Here is a 20,072-nt window from a genome sequence, read left to right as displayed (position 1 = left end):
AAATGCAAATTAAAACAACTCAGAGATACCTCCCCACACCTATCAGACTAGCTAATATGAAAGAAAAGGAAAATGATAAAGACTGAAGAAGATATAGGAAAATCCGGACACTTATGCACTGCTGGTGGAGCTGGGAACTGATCCGACCATTCTGGAGAACAATTTGGAACTATGGACAAAAGCACAACCAAACTGTGCATATACCCTTTGATCCAGCAGTACCACAACTAGGTCTGTATCCCAAAGAGAGTATAAAAGGGGGGAAAGAACCTACATGCACAAAAATATTTATAACCAGCTCTTTTCATAATGGCAAGATATTGGAAACTGAGGGGATGCCCATCAATTGGTGAATGGCTGAACAAGCTGTGGCATATGAATGTAATGGAATACTACTGTGCAATAAGAAATGATGAGCAGGCAGATTTCAGAAACACCTGGAAAGATTTACATGAACTTAAGCAAAATGAAATGAGCAGAACCAGGAGAAAATTATATACAGTTAACAGCAACATCATATAATGATCAACAACTAAGACTCAGATCTTGTCAGCAATACAATGAATGATCCAAGATAATTACAAAGGACTCATGATGGAAAATGCTGTCCACATTCAGAGAAAGAACTATGGAGTCTGAATGCAATTTTGAAGCATATTAGGTTCACCTTTTTTTTCCCCCCGCAGTTTTTTCCTTTTGGTCTGTTTCTTCTTTCACAACTATGACTAATATGAAAATGTGCTTTACATGACTGCACATATATAATTCATATCAAACTGCTTACCATTTTAAGGAAGGGAAGGGAGAAAAATTTGGAATTCAATATTTTGTGAAAATGAATGCTAAAAGTTGTCTTTACATATAATTGAGGGGAAAAAATAAAATACTATTAAAAAAGAGATCATGAGTAACCGTAGGGAGAGCAATTTCAGTTCAGAGTTAGGAGAGGTGACAGAAAAGGAAGTGAAGGCAGCACTTGTGTAAGTGAGGAAAGACACAAGCATGATAAATAGCCAGGTTCAACAGACTTTGAAGGAGAATGCAGATTCAATGTTTCTTTAACCTACTATAGCTATCTGAAAAGTCAGATCATATACATAAAACTTTACAAAACCTTTTAGCACATATTTCAGGAAATATGTAGCAGGGAGAAAAAAGAACATTTCGGCATACATTAGGAAATGTGTGCTAAGAGCCCTTGCAGACTATTGAGTGAGCAGGTGTCATAAGAAGTGGAACGATGCAAAGTTGGCTGCCTAGGTGATGCTTTACGCCAGAAACCAGGACGCGATGAAGCTGTGACAAATGAGGTCTCCAGGGGGCAAAAAGACCATACATGCCACAAAGGAGCTTATTATCTATTTCAATTCACCAAGAGATGGGGACTCTAAGCACAGTCTCTACCCTTTGATGCAGCTCCTTGTGTCTCTATCAGCCCCACGCCAACTCCCTTGCCACACACAGCCCAATCCATCTCCAATGCCCCAACTCAGGTCAGACCTTAAGAATCTATGGCAGGCAAGAACCAAGGGAAGGCTTCAAGCCTCTCTGCCTTCCTGTCCTGTGCTCCTTCTGAGGTTTTTTATTACTAGCAACAACAGCCACAGTAGAGGGATGAAAGGTTCATCCCTTCTCTCCCTTCCCTCTGTTCTCTGCCCCAGTTTTTAACCTCCTCCTGTCTTCTCCCAGACCAACACAAACACTCAGAAGAAGGCAGCACATATGTCTCAGAAACCAATTCTGAATGATTTTTTTTTTATTCCTTATAACTAGAAATGTCCCAGAGCAAACGGGATGCCTGAGAAACAAGATGTTCCAATCGCTAAAGGTCTTCAAACAGGCCCAAGCAATGCTGGAGAAGGGGGTCTTGGTGAGGCAATGGCTGGAGCAGATGAGGGCAGGCAGCCAGAAAACTGGTGTTGGCAAACTTTGTATTTATACACAAATGTTTTCTGTTCCCTCCAACAGAATGTAAGCTCCTGAAAGCAGGGACTGTATCCCAACACAGTACCTGGTGGACAGTAGGCACTTATTAAATGCCTGCTGATTCATCAAGTGGTTTTGGGACTATCACTATCACTTTACCTCTGAGACTCAGTTTCCTTATCTGTAAAAATGAGGTTTAACCAGATAATTTAAGATTCCTTCTGACTCCAAACCCTATGATAAGGCCTGAGGTCCCTGTCAATTTGGAGCCTCGTTTATGAAACATACAAAAGTACACAAAACTTGAGAACTTTTTTATGTAGATTCTTTTTTTTTTTTTAAAGCAATCAGGGTTAAGTAACTTGCTCAAGGTTACACAGCCAGGTGTTTCTGGGTGGGTGCTAAGTGTCTGAGCCCGGGATTCGATCTCCAGGACTTCTCAACACTGGAGCCGGTGCTCTTACTCGCTGTGCTACCTGGCCGTCCCTTTTTATGTAGATTCTTATTACTTGCTTGTTGTGATGGAGAAGGATAAGTGGGACAGGGCAATAAACTGTACACTGACCTCTTATGGATACAAGAGGAATAAACGATACAAGACCTAATGATCACTGAAAGGAATTTAAGGGAAAAGATTTCATGAGACCTTTAAGTGCAAAGTTGAAAATACATATTAATAACTCGTAGCACAATCTCCTCAATTAGTCCACTCAGCCATATTATTGTCCAGTCCAGCAAAAACATCTCCTGGTAATAAAGAGAAGAAATCAGGTGACAAAAACAGAGATAAAAAAGAGAGATTAAAAAAAGAGATAAAAAAGAGAGACCAAAGTCTTCTTGGATGTGTTCATTAAAGGAGCCCTGATCCCAATGCCCTGAACCATAACCTTCAATAGGAATGCCTGGCCAGGCTCCACTAAGAAGTAACCCCAAGATTTACAGTCAACAGGCCCAGTAAAGGATGTCGCTGTGTTTAGTTATAGCCCCGCCTTCCTCACCCTCTCCCCCCCCTTACACAGTGCTCCAGGTAAAAGAGAGACATTTTTTTTCTCTTTTTTTTTAGTTTACATCATTCATTTCCACAAGATTTTGAGTTACACATTTTCTCCCCATTTTTCCCCTACCCACCACCCCAAAACAGAGAGATCCATTTTGATTAGAGACTTATTCCCATTATAAAGCCTGGCTATACTGACTGGAGCCAGTGAGCAAACAAATTATGGTGTAGGAACGCCATCCATCTATAAATAATGGAAGTAACTGCACTGTTAGGAATGACCAAAGGGATGATTTGGGGGAAACCAAGGAAGATGTACATGAACTGATGAAAAGTAAAGTGCTGCGAGGCCAGGTGGTGCAGTGAATAGAGCACAGGCCCTGAAGTCAGGAGGACCTGAGTTCAAATCCGAGCTCAGACACAACACAAAAACTAGCCATGTGACCTTCGGCAAGTCACTTAACCCCAATTGCCCTGCTTTCTCCCCTCCAAAAAGAGAAAAAAGAAAAGGGAAGTGCATTGTAAAGACAAGCTTAAATGAGGTAAGGACCACCTATGATTCCAGAGGATGGATGAGGAATACAACTCATCAGAGGAGATGCACTCAAGGTGCAGAATGAGACTCCGACTGGCAATGTGAAAATTTGCTTGTTTCACTTGACTGCGTAATGGTTACAGAGGTTCTGGGCTTTTTTTTTCCAATTGCTGAAGGGGGTGGGGGGTGAAAAAGAAGTGGAAGAGTGAAAGAGGAGCTATGGTAGGGTTGTAACAGGAAGGAAGATCATTGAAACATGCTTTTAAAATGCAGAGAACTAAAGGTCAGAAGGAATCAGACAAGCAGCACAGCTTTGAGAAGACTACATCAGAATTATCTAAATAAACCTATTTTAGAAAAAGAAATTGAACAGGCCGTAAACTGAGCTTCCATGCATCAGGACCAGATGGATTTACAAGCGAATTCTATCAAACATTTAAAGATCAACTAATTCCAACACTAAATAAATTACTTGGAATAATAAAGAATCCTATCAAATTCCTTTTATGAAAAAAATACAGTGTTGATACCTAAACCACAAAGAACAAAAACAGAACGACAACTAGAAACACCAAATTCACTAACGAATATATTGATGCAAAAAAATCCAGATCATACATTGTAATCAAGTAGAATCTATACCCAGAATGCAAGGCTGGCTCAATATTAGGAAATCTATTAACATAACTGATTATATTAGTAAGAAAATCATATGTTTATGTCAATAAAAGCAGAAAAAGTTTTGGACAAAATACAATACTTGTTCTTATTTAAGAAACACTTGAAAACATAGTGCATAAATGGGTTTTTCCTTAAAATGATAAACATTCACCAAAGCATTATCTTTAATGGGGCTAGATATATTTAATAAAGGCTAGAAGCCTTCCCAATAAGATCAGGAGTGAAGCAAGGATGTCCATTATCACCAAAATTATCCAATATTGTACTAGAAATGCTAGTAATAGAAAAAGAAATTGAAGGCATCAGAATGGACAATGAGGTAATAAAACTCTCTTTTTGCAGATATGATGTAGATACTTGGAACATCCTAGAGATTTAACTAAAAAAATTAGTTGAAACAACAATTTTAGTAAAGCAGTAGGATATAAAACAAACCCACAAAAAAAAAACCAACATTTCTATATTACCAACAAAGCCCTGCAAAAAGAGATAAAAGATATTTCGTTTAAAATAACCATAGACAATATGTAATACTGGAGTCTACTTGCCAATATAATCACAGGAACTAAATGAACATAATGATAAACACCTTTTATACAAATAAAGTCAGACTCCCAATTGCCCTCCAAAAAACAAAAAAATTAAAAAAAATAATTTCTTTAAAAAAGGGGGCAGCTAGGTGGTGCAGTGAGTAAGAGCGCCGGCCCTGGCGTCAGGTGACCCAGGATCAGTTCCAGCCTCGGATACTTGGCACCCACACAAAATAACTGGCCATGTAACCTTGAGCAAATTACTTAACCTCAATCACTTAAAAAAAAGAAACAAACAAAGTCAGACTTAAATAACTGGAAAAACATGAATTGTCCTTGGGTGGGCAGAGCCAACAAAGTAAAAATGACAATTCTGTCTAGACTGGAGAACCATGAATTCCTTGTATATTTAAAAAGAAAAACAAACTGTACAGAATAGTTTTGGTTTCACTCCCGCGCCTCTGCTGCTCTGTGTATACAAGTCATTTTAGTTGTTCATTAACATTAATTTTCCTTTAAAGAAAAAATAAGGGGTGGCCAGGAGGCTCAGCGAGTAAGAGCACCGGCCCCAGTGTTGGGATGACCTGGGGATCGAATCTGGGCTCAGATACTTAGCACCCACCCAGAAACACCTGGCCATGTAACCTTGAGCAAGTTACTTAACCCCAATTGCTTAAAAAGAAAAAAGAAATATAACCTGACTTCCTTTTGAGAGTTTGATTCTGGGTTTACTAAAGATCTAAATGACACTATCTCTTTAAAATTAACTCTAATCTGTGTTTTCCTACCAGCCTCTAGAATAAAAAGGTAGGAATTATAGCCCTGCCTCTCCCGATTAGGTGGCACGGCTATTCAGGTAGGCCATGGGACCTTTCAATGGTTACAAAGTGACAGTATCTGAGAGGAGTAGAAGCCCTGGGTTGAAGTCCTACTCTTGCCACATCCTATGTGTCCCAGAGCTAGGTCCTTAAACTTCTCAGTCTCTCAGTCAATTCTCAAAGACTTAAGTTTCTTAGCTGATGCTTGTCTGCTCTGATGGGAGCTGCCTACACCAAGGAAATTAACAGATTCACACAAGGAAAAAAACACTAAAACATCCATCAAGGTTGTTAGGACTAAATTTGATTCCACAGGCAAAGCCCATCCTAGCCATAAAGTATCATATAAACAGGAGCTATATGAAAAGCCTGTAAATGATGACCATATCTTATCTTCATGAAATGGTCAGTGCCTGCAGCTTTAAGTTCATTCTCTGCCCCCTCAGAGGACCAGGCTCCAGCCATCATCCCACGGTCACCTGTAACAGATGACCTGCCATGACTCCTTCTCATTTGCCTACAAATAAATATCTGCCAAAAAGCTTTTTTCCTCCAGTCCTGTCCCAAGTCTGGCTACTCTCTTCTATTCTCTCCTTCAATGACAAATTTCTCAAAATAAACTTATCTCCACCTAATGCATACAATTGTTCACTACCTTTCTTGAATCTCTTGGTTTCCACGCCCATCAAAGAAGTGAAATCTATTTTAGAGGCCAAGATCACCTAATGCCTAAACAAAGTGGCTGCCAATCCCCTCATCGACCTCTGGGGCATTTGGCACAGCTAACCACCCTTCCTTCCAGATAACTGTTTTCCCTTGGCTTCAGACTACTACAGAAAGCATTACTCTGTTTGTGTCTTCCCTTCCTAAATCCCTCCTCCTTTACTCAATGTCTTAAACTAACCCCAGAAGACAGAGGTTCCCACAAGACCCTCTCCTTGGTCCTTGCCTCATTATATACCTTGACTTAACTTCATTATTCTCTGGTCTCAATCACTTCTATGCAATGTCATGTCTCAAAACATTTCAAACGGACTGAGACTTCCCCCAGCAAAGGAAACCTGTGGGCGGCAGAGCTTATCTTTCTCCCCTCAGGCCTGCTCCTACCACTTCAACAGAACCACCATCCCAAATCAAGCCCCAGGCCCTTCCACTCCCTACAATCTCCCAGTTACCCAATTTAGATTATGAGTCATCCAACTCTACCTACTTCTACACCTCTTAATCAAGAAATCAATTCTTAAGCCCACCTCCAGCCCAACACTCCCCATTTATCTCCTTTTATGGATTCCTGCAGCTACCACAGCCTCAGGATGCATCTCCTGAGACCTACAGGTCTTCCCATCTGTGCTCTCTGGACAGCTCCAAATGCCTTTGGCATCCTTCCTAGTGACAGGAGAATGGTCTTTCTTATGCAGAGATCCAGTCATGGGCAGAAGAAATTCTGGTACTGCCAAGACCTACTAACATACAAACTCTTTGTCTATACTACTGGCACTGCACCCCATCTTTCCAGGCTTATGTCACTACCTGATGCCATATACTTCTCTAGCCCTACTGGTTCACTCCTTCTTGCCCTGATCTCTCAGCTGAGTTCCTCTGGTCATCTCCAGTTCCTGGAGGAATGTCCTCCCTTCCCCCTCACATCTTTTAAAACCTAACTCAGGGGGGTGGAGCCAAGATGGCAGAATAGAAGCACGACCTCCCCTGGGCTCCCGCTTCCACCTTCCCCAATCCATGTAAAAAGGGGACTCTAAACAAACTTTGGAGCTGCAGAACCCACAAAATGACACAGAGAAGCTAACCTCCCACTGAGGACAGCCCAGCAGGCCGGCAGGAATCCAGCATAGAGCCGAGCCCAGCACCACACCATGGCTTTAGCCCCAGGGCGGGCCTGACCAGCCTCGGCCAGAGAGACTCCAGATCAGCAGCAGCTGTGGCCATTTCCAGATTTATCAACACATAGATGAGAAGGACAAAGTGAGAGGTCAGTGCAGTCTGGACTTTGGGACCAGTAAGTGGGAGTGTCTGGCTCTTACTCCCGGGGCAGGAAGCTGCTGAGACACCCACAAAGCCAGCCAGAGCCACCAGGCGGCTTCAGCTCCCGGCCTGCAGAGTATAGGGGGACCAAGCACCAGTCTGAGGGGTAATTGCTCTTGCTTTAACCTGCTTGGATCTGGATTGCAGTCTAGGGTGGAGGTCCTGGAGTGTGTGTCCAGCTTGCCAGAGAGTGTGGAGACCTCACAGAGAGCACCCATCTAATACCTCCAGCAGCTGAGAAAACCCCAGCGTTTGGGAAGAAAGCTCCCCTGTCTGGTGGCAGAGTCCTATTGTGGCAAAAAGCCCAAAAGTCAAGTAATTGAGAGGCAAAATGAGCAGGCAAAGGAAACAAAGCAGACAGAAGATTCCAACATTACACTCCTATTTTGGGGACAAAAAGGAGCAAAGCATGGAACAGGAGGAAAACAGTGAAGTCAGAACTCCTGCACCAAAAGCTTCAAAGGAAAATACAAGCTGATTACAGGCCATAGAGGACCTTAAGAAGCAGATAAGAGTAGAGGAAAAATTGGGAAGAGAAATGAGAACAATGCAAGAAAATTATGAAATGAGAGTCAACAGCCTGACTGAGGAAAATCATACCTTAAAAAACAGACTGACTCAAACAGCAAAGGAGGCTCAAAAAGGCAATAAGGAGAAGAATGCCTTAAAACGTCGAATTTGCCAGATGGAAAAAGAATCTCAAAAGCTCACTGAGGAGAATCATTGCTTCAGAATTAGATTGGAGCAAATGGAACCTAATGACTTTATGCGAAATCAAGATGCTGTTAAACAGATCCAAACAAATGAAAGAATAGAAGGCAATGTGAAATATCTCATGGGAAAAACCACTGACCTGGAAAATAGATCCAGGAGAGATCATTTAAAAATTATTGGACTACCTGAAAGCTATGACCAAAATAAGAACCTAGAAATCATCCTCCAGGAAGTTCTCAAAGAAAACTGCCCTGATGTTTTAAGTGCCAGAGGGCAAAATAGAGGTTGAAAGAATCCATCGATCATCTGCTGAAAAAGATCCCAAAAAGAAAACTCCTAGGAATATTATAGCCAGGTTCCAGAATTCCCAGATTAAGGAGAGAATATTACAAGCAGCCAGGAAGAAACAAGTCAAATATTGTGGAAACACAATCAGGATAACCCAGGATCTGGCAGCTTCTACACTGAGGGCTTGGAATATGATATTCCAGAGGTCAAAGGAGCTGGGATTAAAACCAAGAGTCACCTACCCAGCAAAACTGAGTATCATGTTTCAGGGGGAAATATGGGTATTCAGTGGAATAGAGGACTTTCAAGCATTCTTGCTGAAAAAAACAGCTGAATAGAAAATTTGACATTCAGATACAAGAAGCAAGAGAAGCATGAGAAGGTAAACAGGGAAAAGAAATCATAAGGAACTTATCAAAGTTGAACTATTAATATTCCTACATGGAAAAACAATAATTGTAACTGATGAAACTTTTCTCAGTAGTTGAAGGGATTAGAAATATATATATATGTCTATACCGTGTTTCCCCAATAATAAGACCTATCCCGAAAATAAGCCCTCCCCCAAAATAAGCCCTATTGAGATTGCTACTGTAGTGAAGGTGATCCCCTGTGCTACACGCTACATTACGGTACCCTCTGTATGCACCCCCCCCCCCCCGGGGTGAAATGCACCCTGCGCTCCGAGCTGCATCCAATCAGAGCTGCAGCAGTGAGCATGTCATCCTGTTCTTCCCCAGTGATTTGCTTATTGAATAAAGGTACATTTTTTTGTTCACATTTACCTGTTTATTAAAATTGCTGTCAATGTTCATTAAAATAAGCCCTCCCCTGAAAATAAGCCCTCTGGTGTTTCTCTGTCCAAAAAATTAATAAGACAGTGTCTTATTATCAGGGAAACATGGTATTAGAGGGTATATGGGCATATGAATACATATGTGAATGTGTGTATATATGTTTACAGGTATACATAGATAGAGGGCACAGGACCAATTTAACAGGAAGGGATGATACTTAAAAGGTGAAATTAAGAGGTGAGAGGAATATAATGAGAGGAGATGGGGAAAGACAGATTGGGGTAAACTATCTCATACAGAAGAGGCAAAGGAAAATGGTTACAATGGAGGGGAAGAATAGGAAGGCAAAAGGGAATTTTTTTATTCCCATTGAATCTGGCTTGAGGAGGGAGTGAAATACACACTCAATAGGGTATCTCACCCTCTAGGAGAATAGAGGGGGAAGGGGATGAGAGGGGGGATGATGGAAGGGAGGGGGGGGAGGGAAGTTGGAAGCACCAACTTTTGAAAAGGGATGGGATCAAAGTAGAGAATAGAACAAGTGGGAGGTGGGATAGGAGGGAGGGAAATATAGTCAGTCTTTTATAATATATCTACTATGTTATTGTTTTGCATTAGCCACACATGTACATCCTATACTGAACTGCTTATCTTCCCAGTAAGGGTGGGTGACAAGGGAGGAAGGGAATGAATCTGGAATTGAAAGTTTTAAAATCAAATATTCAAATATATATATATATATATATACTATTGTTAATACCATCTTACACATAATTGGGAAAGATATACAGGCACTGAGGCATAGAGATCCACTGGAAAAGTCGAAAGGGGTATGGGAGAGAGCAGATTGGAGGAGGGGATATCCTGTGGGACTGCTATTTTGGTGCTGTGGGTAGGGGAAAAACGGGGAGAATATTTGTAACTCAAAATCTGGCGGAAACAAAAGTTAATAAAGCATTAAAAAAAATTTTAAAAACACCCAACTCAGATGGCAGCTTCTCCCTGACTGAAGGATAAAAGCAAAATCATCTAGTATGTTCCAGGTACTGTGCTCTAAAGGTCAAAAAGTCATCGTGCCAAGTCAGAATTCCTGTATTAAGCCCAATACTACATACCCATGAATTTAATTAACCCTGAGGATAGCCAAGGAGATGCCCCTTTATCCACAATGGGCAATGAAATATTTTTGACTAATGACTGCCACATTTCAATTAATCAATTAACATGCTAGGCACAGCTTTAAGCACCAGGGACACCAAAAAGGGCAAAAAACAGTCCCTGACTTCAAGAAGTTTACAATCCAATACAATTTAACCCCCAAACTACTGCTGAAGAGTATTTGGGGGGGGGGGGGAGGGTTTCCCTCATTTGGAGATTCCAAACAGGAGATTATATGAACTACTGTGTAGAAATAATTAAGTATCTAAGGAAGACAAGAGCTAAAGTTTTCAAGGGAACGGGGAATTAAGGTGACCTTTTCTTCTAGAGTCAATCAGCAAAATTTATGAGCCATTATGTACAACATGGCGATACTGTTATTCATTTGATTCAGAAGTTACAGTTGATTTTTTATTATCTTATCCCTATCATAGCAAATCTCTTTACTTCTATCTCAAGGATTTATTGTCAAGTAAAATCCAAGAATTTTCTTGCCCTGTGGCTAAGGAAGAATAAAAGAAAAAAGGGACTGTACTAACTCCCATTAAGTCTTTCCATCTATTTTCAAGTAGCAAACATTTAAGAGCATGCTACTATGGGGCAGTAGGTAGCACAGCGGGGCTTAGTGGATAGAGAGCCAGACTTATCAGCTCTGAGACCCTGGGCAAGTCACTTAACCCTGTTTGCCTGATCTTCCTCATCTGGAAATCAGCTGGAGAAGGAAAAGGCAAACCACTTCAGTATCTTTGCCAAGAAAACCTCAAATGGGATCACAGTCAGAAACAACTGAACTGAACAAATGTCTCAAAAGGGCCATGCTAGTAAACCAAATAAGAAAGGAACTGAAGCTTAGGGATCTAAAGTAAGCCATATTTATTTTCCTCTTTTAAGGAGCTTAAAAATAAATCCTGGAAATGCTCCATTGCATGGTCTGAGCCTTAATCTCACATTTGGGGGTCTTCTACCTTCTGATGGACAATCTTGCTCTCCAATAGCCACATTTTACTAGATTATAAACCCCAGTAAGGCACTATAAACTCCACTAAGGGACTTTGTCTTATTTATGGGTTGGGTTTTTTTGGAGGAAATTGAAGTGACTCTTCCAGGGTCACACAGCTAATAAGCATCTAAGGCTATATTTGAACTCAGATCATATGGACTCCTGGGCCACCGGTGCTCTATCACCTAATACCATCTAGCTTCCCCCTTGTTCATTCTTCTATCCCATCTTTCTATTCTGGGCATGGTACGAGAGGGACATAATTGTCTGAACTGAACCTAAGGGAATGGACTTTCTCATTCCTAGTTTTTCCTCCTATCACCATGACTTGAACTGTTGGCGGTATGTATGAGAGAGGGGGAAGGTCCACTTTTCCTCACATATGATAGTAGGGGCCATATCAGAAGAGAACTGCTAAGGATCCTATGAGCTCCCCGCTAGGACTCTCCATCCCAAGAAGAGACTTGCACTGCAGTGTGCGACAATTTGTAAACTCTGGATCAAACAATCAGCCACACTGTACGGATAAATCCCACCATGTAGGAATGATAAGTGTTCAGCACACATCAACTTCCGAGTGAGTGTCTACCTTTCCCCTGAAACAAAGTTGCATGCTCAAATCCCAAGGGTTCTGCAATACTGAAGCCCATGAAATGAATCAGCATTTTATAGGGTTTGGGAACAGAAAAGAAACTTCTGACACCTTCCAGGCCTCTCATCTAAGAGATTTTGAAACTGGGAGTCCTAAGCCCCCTAGGGATACAGCTCAAGCCACTTCTCCCGAGGCTGGCCTGCAGTCAACAGCTGATTAAGGCGGGCTGCAGGAAGGGAAAGGCAGAGATTCCAGAAAGCATGCTGGGTCAGGTAGTTATTAATACCCACACCACGGCTGCACAGAGATGTGGGGGCAGAGGTGTAGAAGCCGCCGACCCTCAGGGTACAATGCCCCCATTAAATCAGCATTTAGCGTTCGCCTGCTGTATGCAGAGCGCCAGGATAGGTGTTGGAGGGGCTCCAACCTCGGGAGAGGACACAGCCCCTCCCTAGCCTGTAATGGAAGGCTCCCAGACTAGCCGGGGGAAGGAACGTAGTACCCTGCACGGGGATGGCGATTAATAAATGCTTACTAAACCTGAAAGGGCCGGCTGGCCGCAGTGCACAAGGGCAGGAGAGCCGCGAATCGCGGAGGGGTCCGTCAGGCGTCTGAAGGGCGGGGGAAGGTCGAGTGCCCAGAGGGGAGGGGGGAGAGAGGCCTTCTTGGAGGGGATCTGACATCAAAGGGAAGACCCCAGGACCCCACCCCCAAGTGAACACTATGCATTCATGGGCCTGGATGGAATCCCCTCCCCCCCCCCCCGCCCCAGCACCCATCTGTCGCCCCCCACCCCATCTGTCACGCTCCCCCCGCCCCGACCCCTGCCAGGGAGACAGGGGGTGGGCCAGGCAGGGAGGTCCAGGAGAAACAAGGGACAACCTGCCCTGGCTAGGGTCGGGGTTGGGGGTCGCTGGCTGAGCCGAAGCTCAGGGCCCCCCCCCCCCACCCCCGGGGGGGGGGGGGGGGGGGAGTGGAGGGGCGCGTGCGCAAAGCGCGCCTCCAGCCCAGACCGAACCAGCAGAGTGGGAGGGGGCGGGGGCCGCTGCGGCCTCGCGAGGATCCCCGCCGTGTGCCCCCAGCCGGCTTACCCGCGCCCAGGAGGCTGGGCAGGAGGAGCAGAGCACACAACATGGCTCCAGTGGACGCCGCCGATCTGCAATGCGGGGCGTCAGCTGATGCGCCGCGGCTAAAAACCCAGCGTAGCCAGAGCTGCGCACTGCGCAGGCGCGGCCTCGGCCCGGCCCCCGCCTCCGCCCCCGCCCGCCTGATCTTGACTCAGCAGCCCAGAGCGCCTGCGCGAGCTGGGTGGGCAGGGGAGGGAGTGGGCGGAAAGGAGGGGAGGAGTAGGCTGGGGCAGGGTGGGGCGGAGGGGCATGTGGGAGAAAATGAGAATGATCGGAGTGGAAAAGAGCAGGAGAAGCGTGGAGCCTATGCTTCTAAGCCATCCAGCTCCCTCAGCGGGAGGAGAGAGGACGGGGAAGCCGGCATTTAGGAGTCCCCTTGGAAAGCCTGCTCATGCTCTTATTAAAATGTAACTCCTCTCAATCCTGGACCTAGAAATGCGCAGGGCTGGCCCCGGGGCTTCCGCACCGCCTTCTCGGCCTGCACTTAACCTAAGGCTCAGCGCGGCTCAGACTGGGAGGGTGGGGCTGGACTCGCGCTAGTCCAGACGACCTCGGACACTCCCTGGTCGTGAGACCCTGGGCCAGTCACTTCAGGCTCTGCCTCAGTGTTCTCAGCTGTAAAATGGAGATCATAAGAACAGCACCCACCTTCCAGAGTTGGGACGATCAGACAAGATGATAAATGCAAAGCTTCTGCTTTACTAATGCTATTGTTCTTAGTTCTGTTGGGGCACAATTGTCTCTCCTTGCTAAATGTCCATCCAGCCTAGAGGTCTGTCTGGCCTGAGATGCTTAGGAGATATTGGCATAGACCTTCCTTAAATTCTCAGTAAGATTTGAGAGTGTGGGAGTTGTGGAGCGGGAAGAGAAAGTAGGGCATGCCAGTCAAGGTCTGTGAAACACCCCCACCCCCCCAAAAAAAATAATTTGTTAATTTTCTTTTGGCCAATTGATAGGCTAGGCTCCTACTGTGCTAAATGCTAGGGATACAGAGACCAATATAAAGGGGCCCCTGCATTGTAGGGAACCCCCCAAAAAATTATTTTCTTAAAGAGTTGCTGGAAACCCTGAAAAGTTAAGCAGTTTTGATCCTGATTACATAACGTGCCCAAGTGTCAGATAAGGTTAGCTCCTCTACCACTCCACCTCCCTTAACTGAATATAAACATAAGAAAGTACTCTAAAGTAAAGACGGTTCCCAAAGAGAATGCTTCTATATTCCTCAAAGCCTGAAGTATAGCATAGAGGTCTCCCTCTTCCAGGCTATAGAAAAAGGGTTTAGGGGCGGCTAGGTGGCTCAGTGAATAGAGCACAGGCCCTGGAGTCAGGAGGGCCTGAGTTCAAATATGACCTCAGACATTTAACACACACACAAAAAAAACTAGCTGTGTGACCTTGGGCAAGTCACTTAACCCCAACTACCCTCCAAAAAGCAAAAAAGAAAAAGGGTTTAAAAAAATTATTCACCTCTCAGGATATGGATCAATGGTGTCATTAATGTGAGCAATCACAGCTACCAATTGCAATCCTTCCACAACTTCCCGTCCAGTGTGAATTCTTGCCTGTCTACTCAAGTTTTTGGAGGAAACTTTCTGCTAACATCCTGTGAATACTGGTACATACTTGGATTATCCCTACTGACCCACTTCCTGTCTCAGTAGCCTCCTAAATCTCTATAAAATAGATATCGTGCTTTTCAGAGTTTAAAAAAAAAAAACCTAGCTTCTTCATGGAAGCACACAGACCTGGAATCACAAGGCCAGCAGGCATAAGCTGTTCCTTAGAGGATTTTTTGTTCATGTTAGAAGGAAGCTTAGAAGTCATTTAGTTCAATCCCCTCATTTTTTTTTTTTAATTTTTTTAGGAATGGGGGTTAAGTAACTTGCTCAAGGTTACACGGCCAGGTGTTTCTGGGTGGGTACTAAGTGTCTGAGCCCAGATTCCATCCCCAGGTGATCCCGACACTGGAGCCAGTGCTCTTACTTGCTGTGCTACCTAACCGCCCCCCCCCCCCATTTTTCAGTAGAGGAAACTGAGACCCAGGGAGAAGTAGTTTGCCCAAATCACAGCCAATTTATCACCAGGACCGATATCCATAACTGATGTTTATAAAGCATTTTTTGAGCCCATTATATAAAACACCAAGCCACCCATTCTTAAATACAACACAAAAAGGCTAAGTCATAAATGGGGCCTCCCCTCCCCTCCATGCCATGGCTTTCTCTCAAAGTTTTGGTCACAGGGCTGACTTTTCACTTCCCACTGGAAGGGGTTAGATGGAAGAAGGGCTTGCTGAAGTGAGGAAGTGATTCTGAGTCAATGGTGAAATATGAGTTTAGTAATGCTGTGGAAGAATTTGGTTTAAACCAGAAGAGGAAAGAAGGGGAGGGGGACTTCAAGTGACTGTCTGTCATATAAAGGCTAAGTCTGACCAGGGATGATAAATTAGAGGGCATTCATAGAAACAGACAGGGGATTTCCCAAGCCAAGAGCTACACATTGTAGCAATGGTCAAAGGGGTATGCCGCTGAGCTTTTCAGAGTAAACCACTCCTGCTGCCATCTTCCTTGAGATGTATCTATAGAACCAAGAGTCTATTATACACCAGGATGAAATGGAGGGAACTGAGTTCTAAAGGAGTAGACAAAGCATTCAGTGGTATAATGGATCCCATTCTTCTTGCATATCAGGGTCAATTATTAAATTTTCATTGTGAGTATTTACACTTTAGAAATCAGCAAACTGTACCCATCAGGTTTTGATCTATTATTTTATTGTCTAGACTTAAAGGTATGGAGAAAATGTTCATTATGTTAATAATGTTAATTATGCAGATCAAATTTAAAAGTGTGTCACGTGTGCTTCCCCCCTCCTCTCCCTCCAGAACAGGAGACTCTGGGATCATATATTAGAAAGAGAACTAGATTTGGAATCGGTTCTGAGGGTAAATATTTTAAATTCTGGGGGACCTTGGTCAAATACTTAACTTCTATGGGTTTTAGTTTGCTTATGTGTAAAATAAGCAGTTTGGGCCTCTGAGACCCCTTTCAGTTCTAAATGATTCTATACAGAGCTATAACTAGGGTTGTATAACCAGGGTTTGTCCCCAAAGTACCAGGATGGGGAAGATGGCATTTTATAAAAAGGAGTTGTGGGGATAGTCCCTCCATGCAGCTATCCACAAGCCACCATTTCTCAACTTATAGATCTCTGCTGCCCCAGCACAACACGAAATGTAAGGAGTTACTATGATGCTATGATTCTATGACCCTACTGCCTTGCCTAGACCTAGGCCCCTACCCCTGTGACACTCCCCCACTGGAGACTTGACTTCTCTTCTCCAACTCACTGATGATCCTAGCTGATAGAAGAATGTCCTCCCAGTAGACTGTTCTTAGCATACTCTCCACACACCTACCCAACCAACAGTTTTTGTCTCAGGTGAAGGAATTCCTATCTATGACTTTACTTGCTGAACAGCTCTCTGCATCACTCATCTCTACTGCTATTGCTCACCTAATTTGCCCAGTTCACAGCCCAAGTACATCTCCAGAAGACACTAGAGGGTCTTCAGGAAAGTATTAGCAGGTTTGGAAGTAGAAAAGTATCCCAACTGGAATAATTAGCACAGAGGTTAGCATATAGTCGGTGCTTAATAAATGTTTGTTGACTATTCACTTAAGATCTTGCATTGCCCTCACCACCAATGTTGTTATTGTTGTTGTTTTTCCTTCAAAGAGGACCCTGACATCAGGAAGGTGATGCTATGACCTGCAAGTGAATTGGATTTAAGCAAAGGAGGGCTGTGCAAAGTCACCAGCCTCACTCTCTCCTCCAGAGCCATCTGGGTCCAGTGACCAGGTATAGATCAGAATGACTGAAGATGGCCCCTGGCCACTAATGCTAACTTTTATTCTAGTATTTATGGGGGAGAAACTCCATTATCACTTTATTTTACCATTTAATTAAAGCCCTCCTACTTTGAACCTAGGTATCCTCTGGTTATCTGGCTTAACAATATGTAATGCCAAGCAAAGGCAACTTCCCAAGGTTCAAAATACCAGCATAGCTGCTCTCCATTTTATTCAGTGACAAATTAAGAACAGAGGAAAGCAAAATAACAGCATAATACAAAATACAGCATTCACCAAGTGTAATTCAATAATTTCCAAGCACTACTCCACCCCTGGACATTACATTCATTTAGTCAATCACAAAGTCCCTCTTCTAAGTACTACTCTACCCCTAGGCAGTACATTCATTTAGTCAATCACAAAGCCCCTCTTCTCAAATGGAGATTAGTTTCCAATAATAAGCAAAGTACATTCATTTGGTCAGCCACAGAGTACAAAAAAAGTCAAAAGTTTCCCAACCTTGGATCACAACTGAATAGGCCATCTACCCCAGAATTACAACAAGCTTAAGCACAGCATTTAATACCCAAAGAGAGTTCTTTTCTTCATCTTGACACAAGGCAAGTTCTCAACAATCTTTGTTCCTGGGGAGACAAAGCTTAGCAAAGTCACAAGATACATTGCCAGTGTCCTCACTAATTCATTCTCTGTCTGCAGAACAGTCCTAGGACCCCTGAAAACTTTAGCAAAACCCTCTTCCAGGATTTCTGTAAACATACAAGAAAATCCTTCTTCAGGGCTTCTGAACCAACAGCAAAGTTCTAGAACCTCTGCAACAACAGCACTGTCCTTCACCAGTGGACACAATTCACTCTCTGTATGCAGAACAGTCTCAGGATCTCTGAACCAACAGCAAGGTTCCAGAACCTCTGCAACAACAGGACTGTCCTTCACCAGTGGACAAATCTGGCAGAACAACATCAAAACAGACAAAGTACCAGCATAACAGCCATGTCTCCTCAGCCCTTGGCAGCTCTGGGTGGCAGCTGTCAAAAGTCCTGGGCAGTTCAAACTGGCCCTCAGCAATCCTCCGTCTCTCTGCCTCCATGATTCTGCTTCCAAAAAAAATTCTTCTGCCTCTCTCTCTGCTTGTGCCTCTCTAAATCCACATCACCAGCTCCTCCTGGTTCAGCCCTCTCTTTTCATATCAAGAGGTCCATCCCACAAGTGGGATTCACAAGCTCCGGGTTTTAACACAATCAATCTGAAAGCCAAGCCAATACAGGGGGATCTTTAAATTCCATTACTATTACACAATAACATACACTGGTAGGGGCTCTTGAGATATGGTTTTGGAGATGTTGACCCTTGAAGCTGGGGAAGCTTTTAGGGGTCTTGGTTGGGGGGAGTGTGACTCAAGTACTACATATAAATATTAGCTATTATTCTTATGCTATCCTATTACTGAGGAAATTCTCCAAATCCAAGTAAACTTCCCCCTTTTGCTTTCTGCATTATTCATGGGATCCAGCCTTTTACTGGCTTATGTAAACAGAATAAAAGAATTTCTGTTATATGCCAATGAACAGTACACTGAAAAATACTAATAATAAGATTTCCTAGTATTATGTGTACCAGTGCACAAGAGAGAACATAACTTATAAAGAACTAATTAAAATATAAAATAAAATATATATGATATTGCAAAAAAAGAAAGAAAAGAAAAGCCTTAAAAGGTAGGAAATTCACATCCCTTTCTCACTTGGCCCCACCCACAAACCTTTTCTCCAGTAGCACCCTTTTCACTGTTTCAAAGGAATGAGTCTTTTGGGGAAGCAAACCCAGTGAAGTCCCTCCAGAATTGCTTAATCAAAGCTTCCTACAATGTCAGAGGTTGAATGGCTAGAATTCAGAAGGGCCACAGTCCATTGAAAGCATGTCTTCTCAAATTCCCCTACTCCCTCCTAATGACAAATTAAGTCAATAATCCTACCATCTATTCCTATGAGATGCCTTGCCTGAAAATAAATGTTGCTCTAAATGAAAAGGGGTGGGGTGGATTTTATATGTTTGGTTTTGCTTTTATAAAGTCCAAACAAATTACTGCATTCAAAACCCAGATATCTAGCCATTTCACCCCCAAAATATTCCAACTTGACCAACATTCCTTGGTTCTTATGGTCCTTAGATTTGTCACTATCACCCCACCACCCCCAAGGATCTGGACAGTAGGAAGATGTCTCTACCCAGAAAGAAAAGGAGTGGGCACACTCTTGAGACCCAGGCTTCCCCATAACATCAAGTATCCTAGCTACTTCTTAAAGTACCTTAATAATACCTAGTCCTTGTTCCCATTCTGAAATCTCTCAATGTCACTGTTCATTGATGCCGGGGCCAGGGAGCCATTAGAGTTGGGGGAATTGGGTTTATGTGTGAATGAGCACCCCCAGAAACCATCCTGTCTAGGGAAGAGAGTCATTATTTTATTCTCTGACCTCTTCCTCGTTGAGCCAAGGAAGTTTGTTCAGACTGCTGGGCCCCTTACCCAGAGTCTATACATCACAAGCATCCTCTGCAGATGTGATTCTTAAAAAATATTATTTCATTGAAGACAATGAAAATGGACAAAGAACAGAGATTTCAAATTTAGATTGTAAACTCCTTATGGGCAAGGGTTTGGTTTTTTTTTTTTTGTCTTTGTATTCCCAGCATTTAGAAAAGTTTGTGGCACTTTAGCAAATGGTTTTAATAAATGCTTGTTGGTCTTTGATCTAAGAGAGATGCCCAAATGACCTTTTTTAATAACCTGCTGGCTTTATTACTAAAATTATTAAATTACCCAGAAACTATGTCTCACAAAACTTTTTAATCATCACAGTTATGGCAGGATCAGAGGCTTTTCACTCTAGATTCTTAAGAAGGAGTTCCCCTCAACTGGGCCCACATGGAGAACTTCTCCACAAGGCGAATTCTCTGTTAGGACTCTGGCCATGATTTAATTCTCCCTTTTACGGA

At 43.2% G+C, this 20,072-nt stretch overlaps 1 protein-coding gene across 2 annotated transcripts in view; it reads right to left on the bottom strand.

Annotated features, from left to right (window-relative positions):
- The window catches only part of PSAP (prosaposin), a 41,084-nt gene extending 27,758 nt beyond the window's left edge, over positions 1–13,326 (bottom strand). The window contains exon 1 of one of the 2 annotated variants that reach the window (XM_069071096.1): positions 13,168–13,326. In XM_069071096.1, the coding sequence (XP_068927197.1) occupies positions 13,168–13,210 (43 nt within the window). In that variant the 5' untranslated portion in view covers positions 13,211–13,326. The remainder of the gene's footprint in view (positions 1–13,167) is intronic. The other variant, XM_069071095.1, reaches the window with a different exon arrangement.
- Between the last annotated feature and the right edge of the window lie 6,746 nt (positions 13,327–20,072).

This window comes from Petaurus breviceps, unplaced genomic scaffold (assembly GCF_028583685.1).
Source record: "Petaurus breviceps papuanus isolate PSGF00001 unplaced genomic scaffold, PetGlider_PUasm1.0 90825, whole genome shotgun sequence".
Lineage (NCBI taxonomy): Eukaryota > Metazoa > Chordata > Mammalia > Diprotodontia > Petauridae > Petaurus > Petaurus breviceps.
This window is presented reverse-complemented; position numbering and strand designations above follow the sequence as displayed.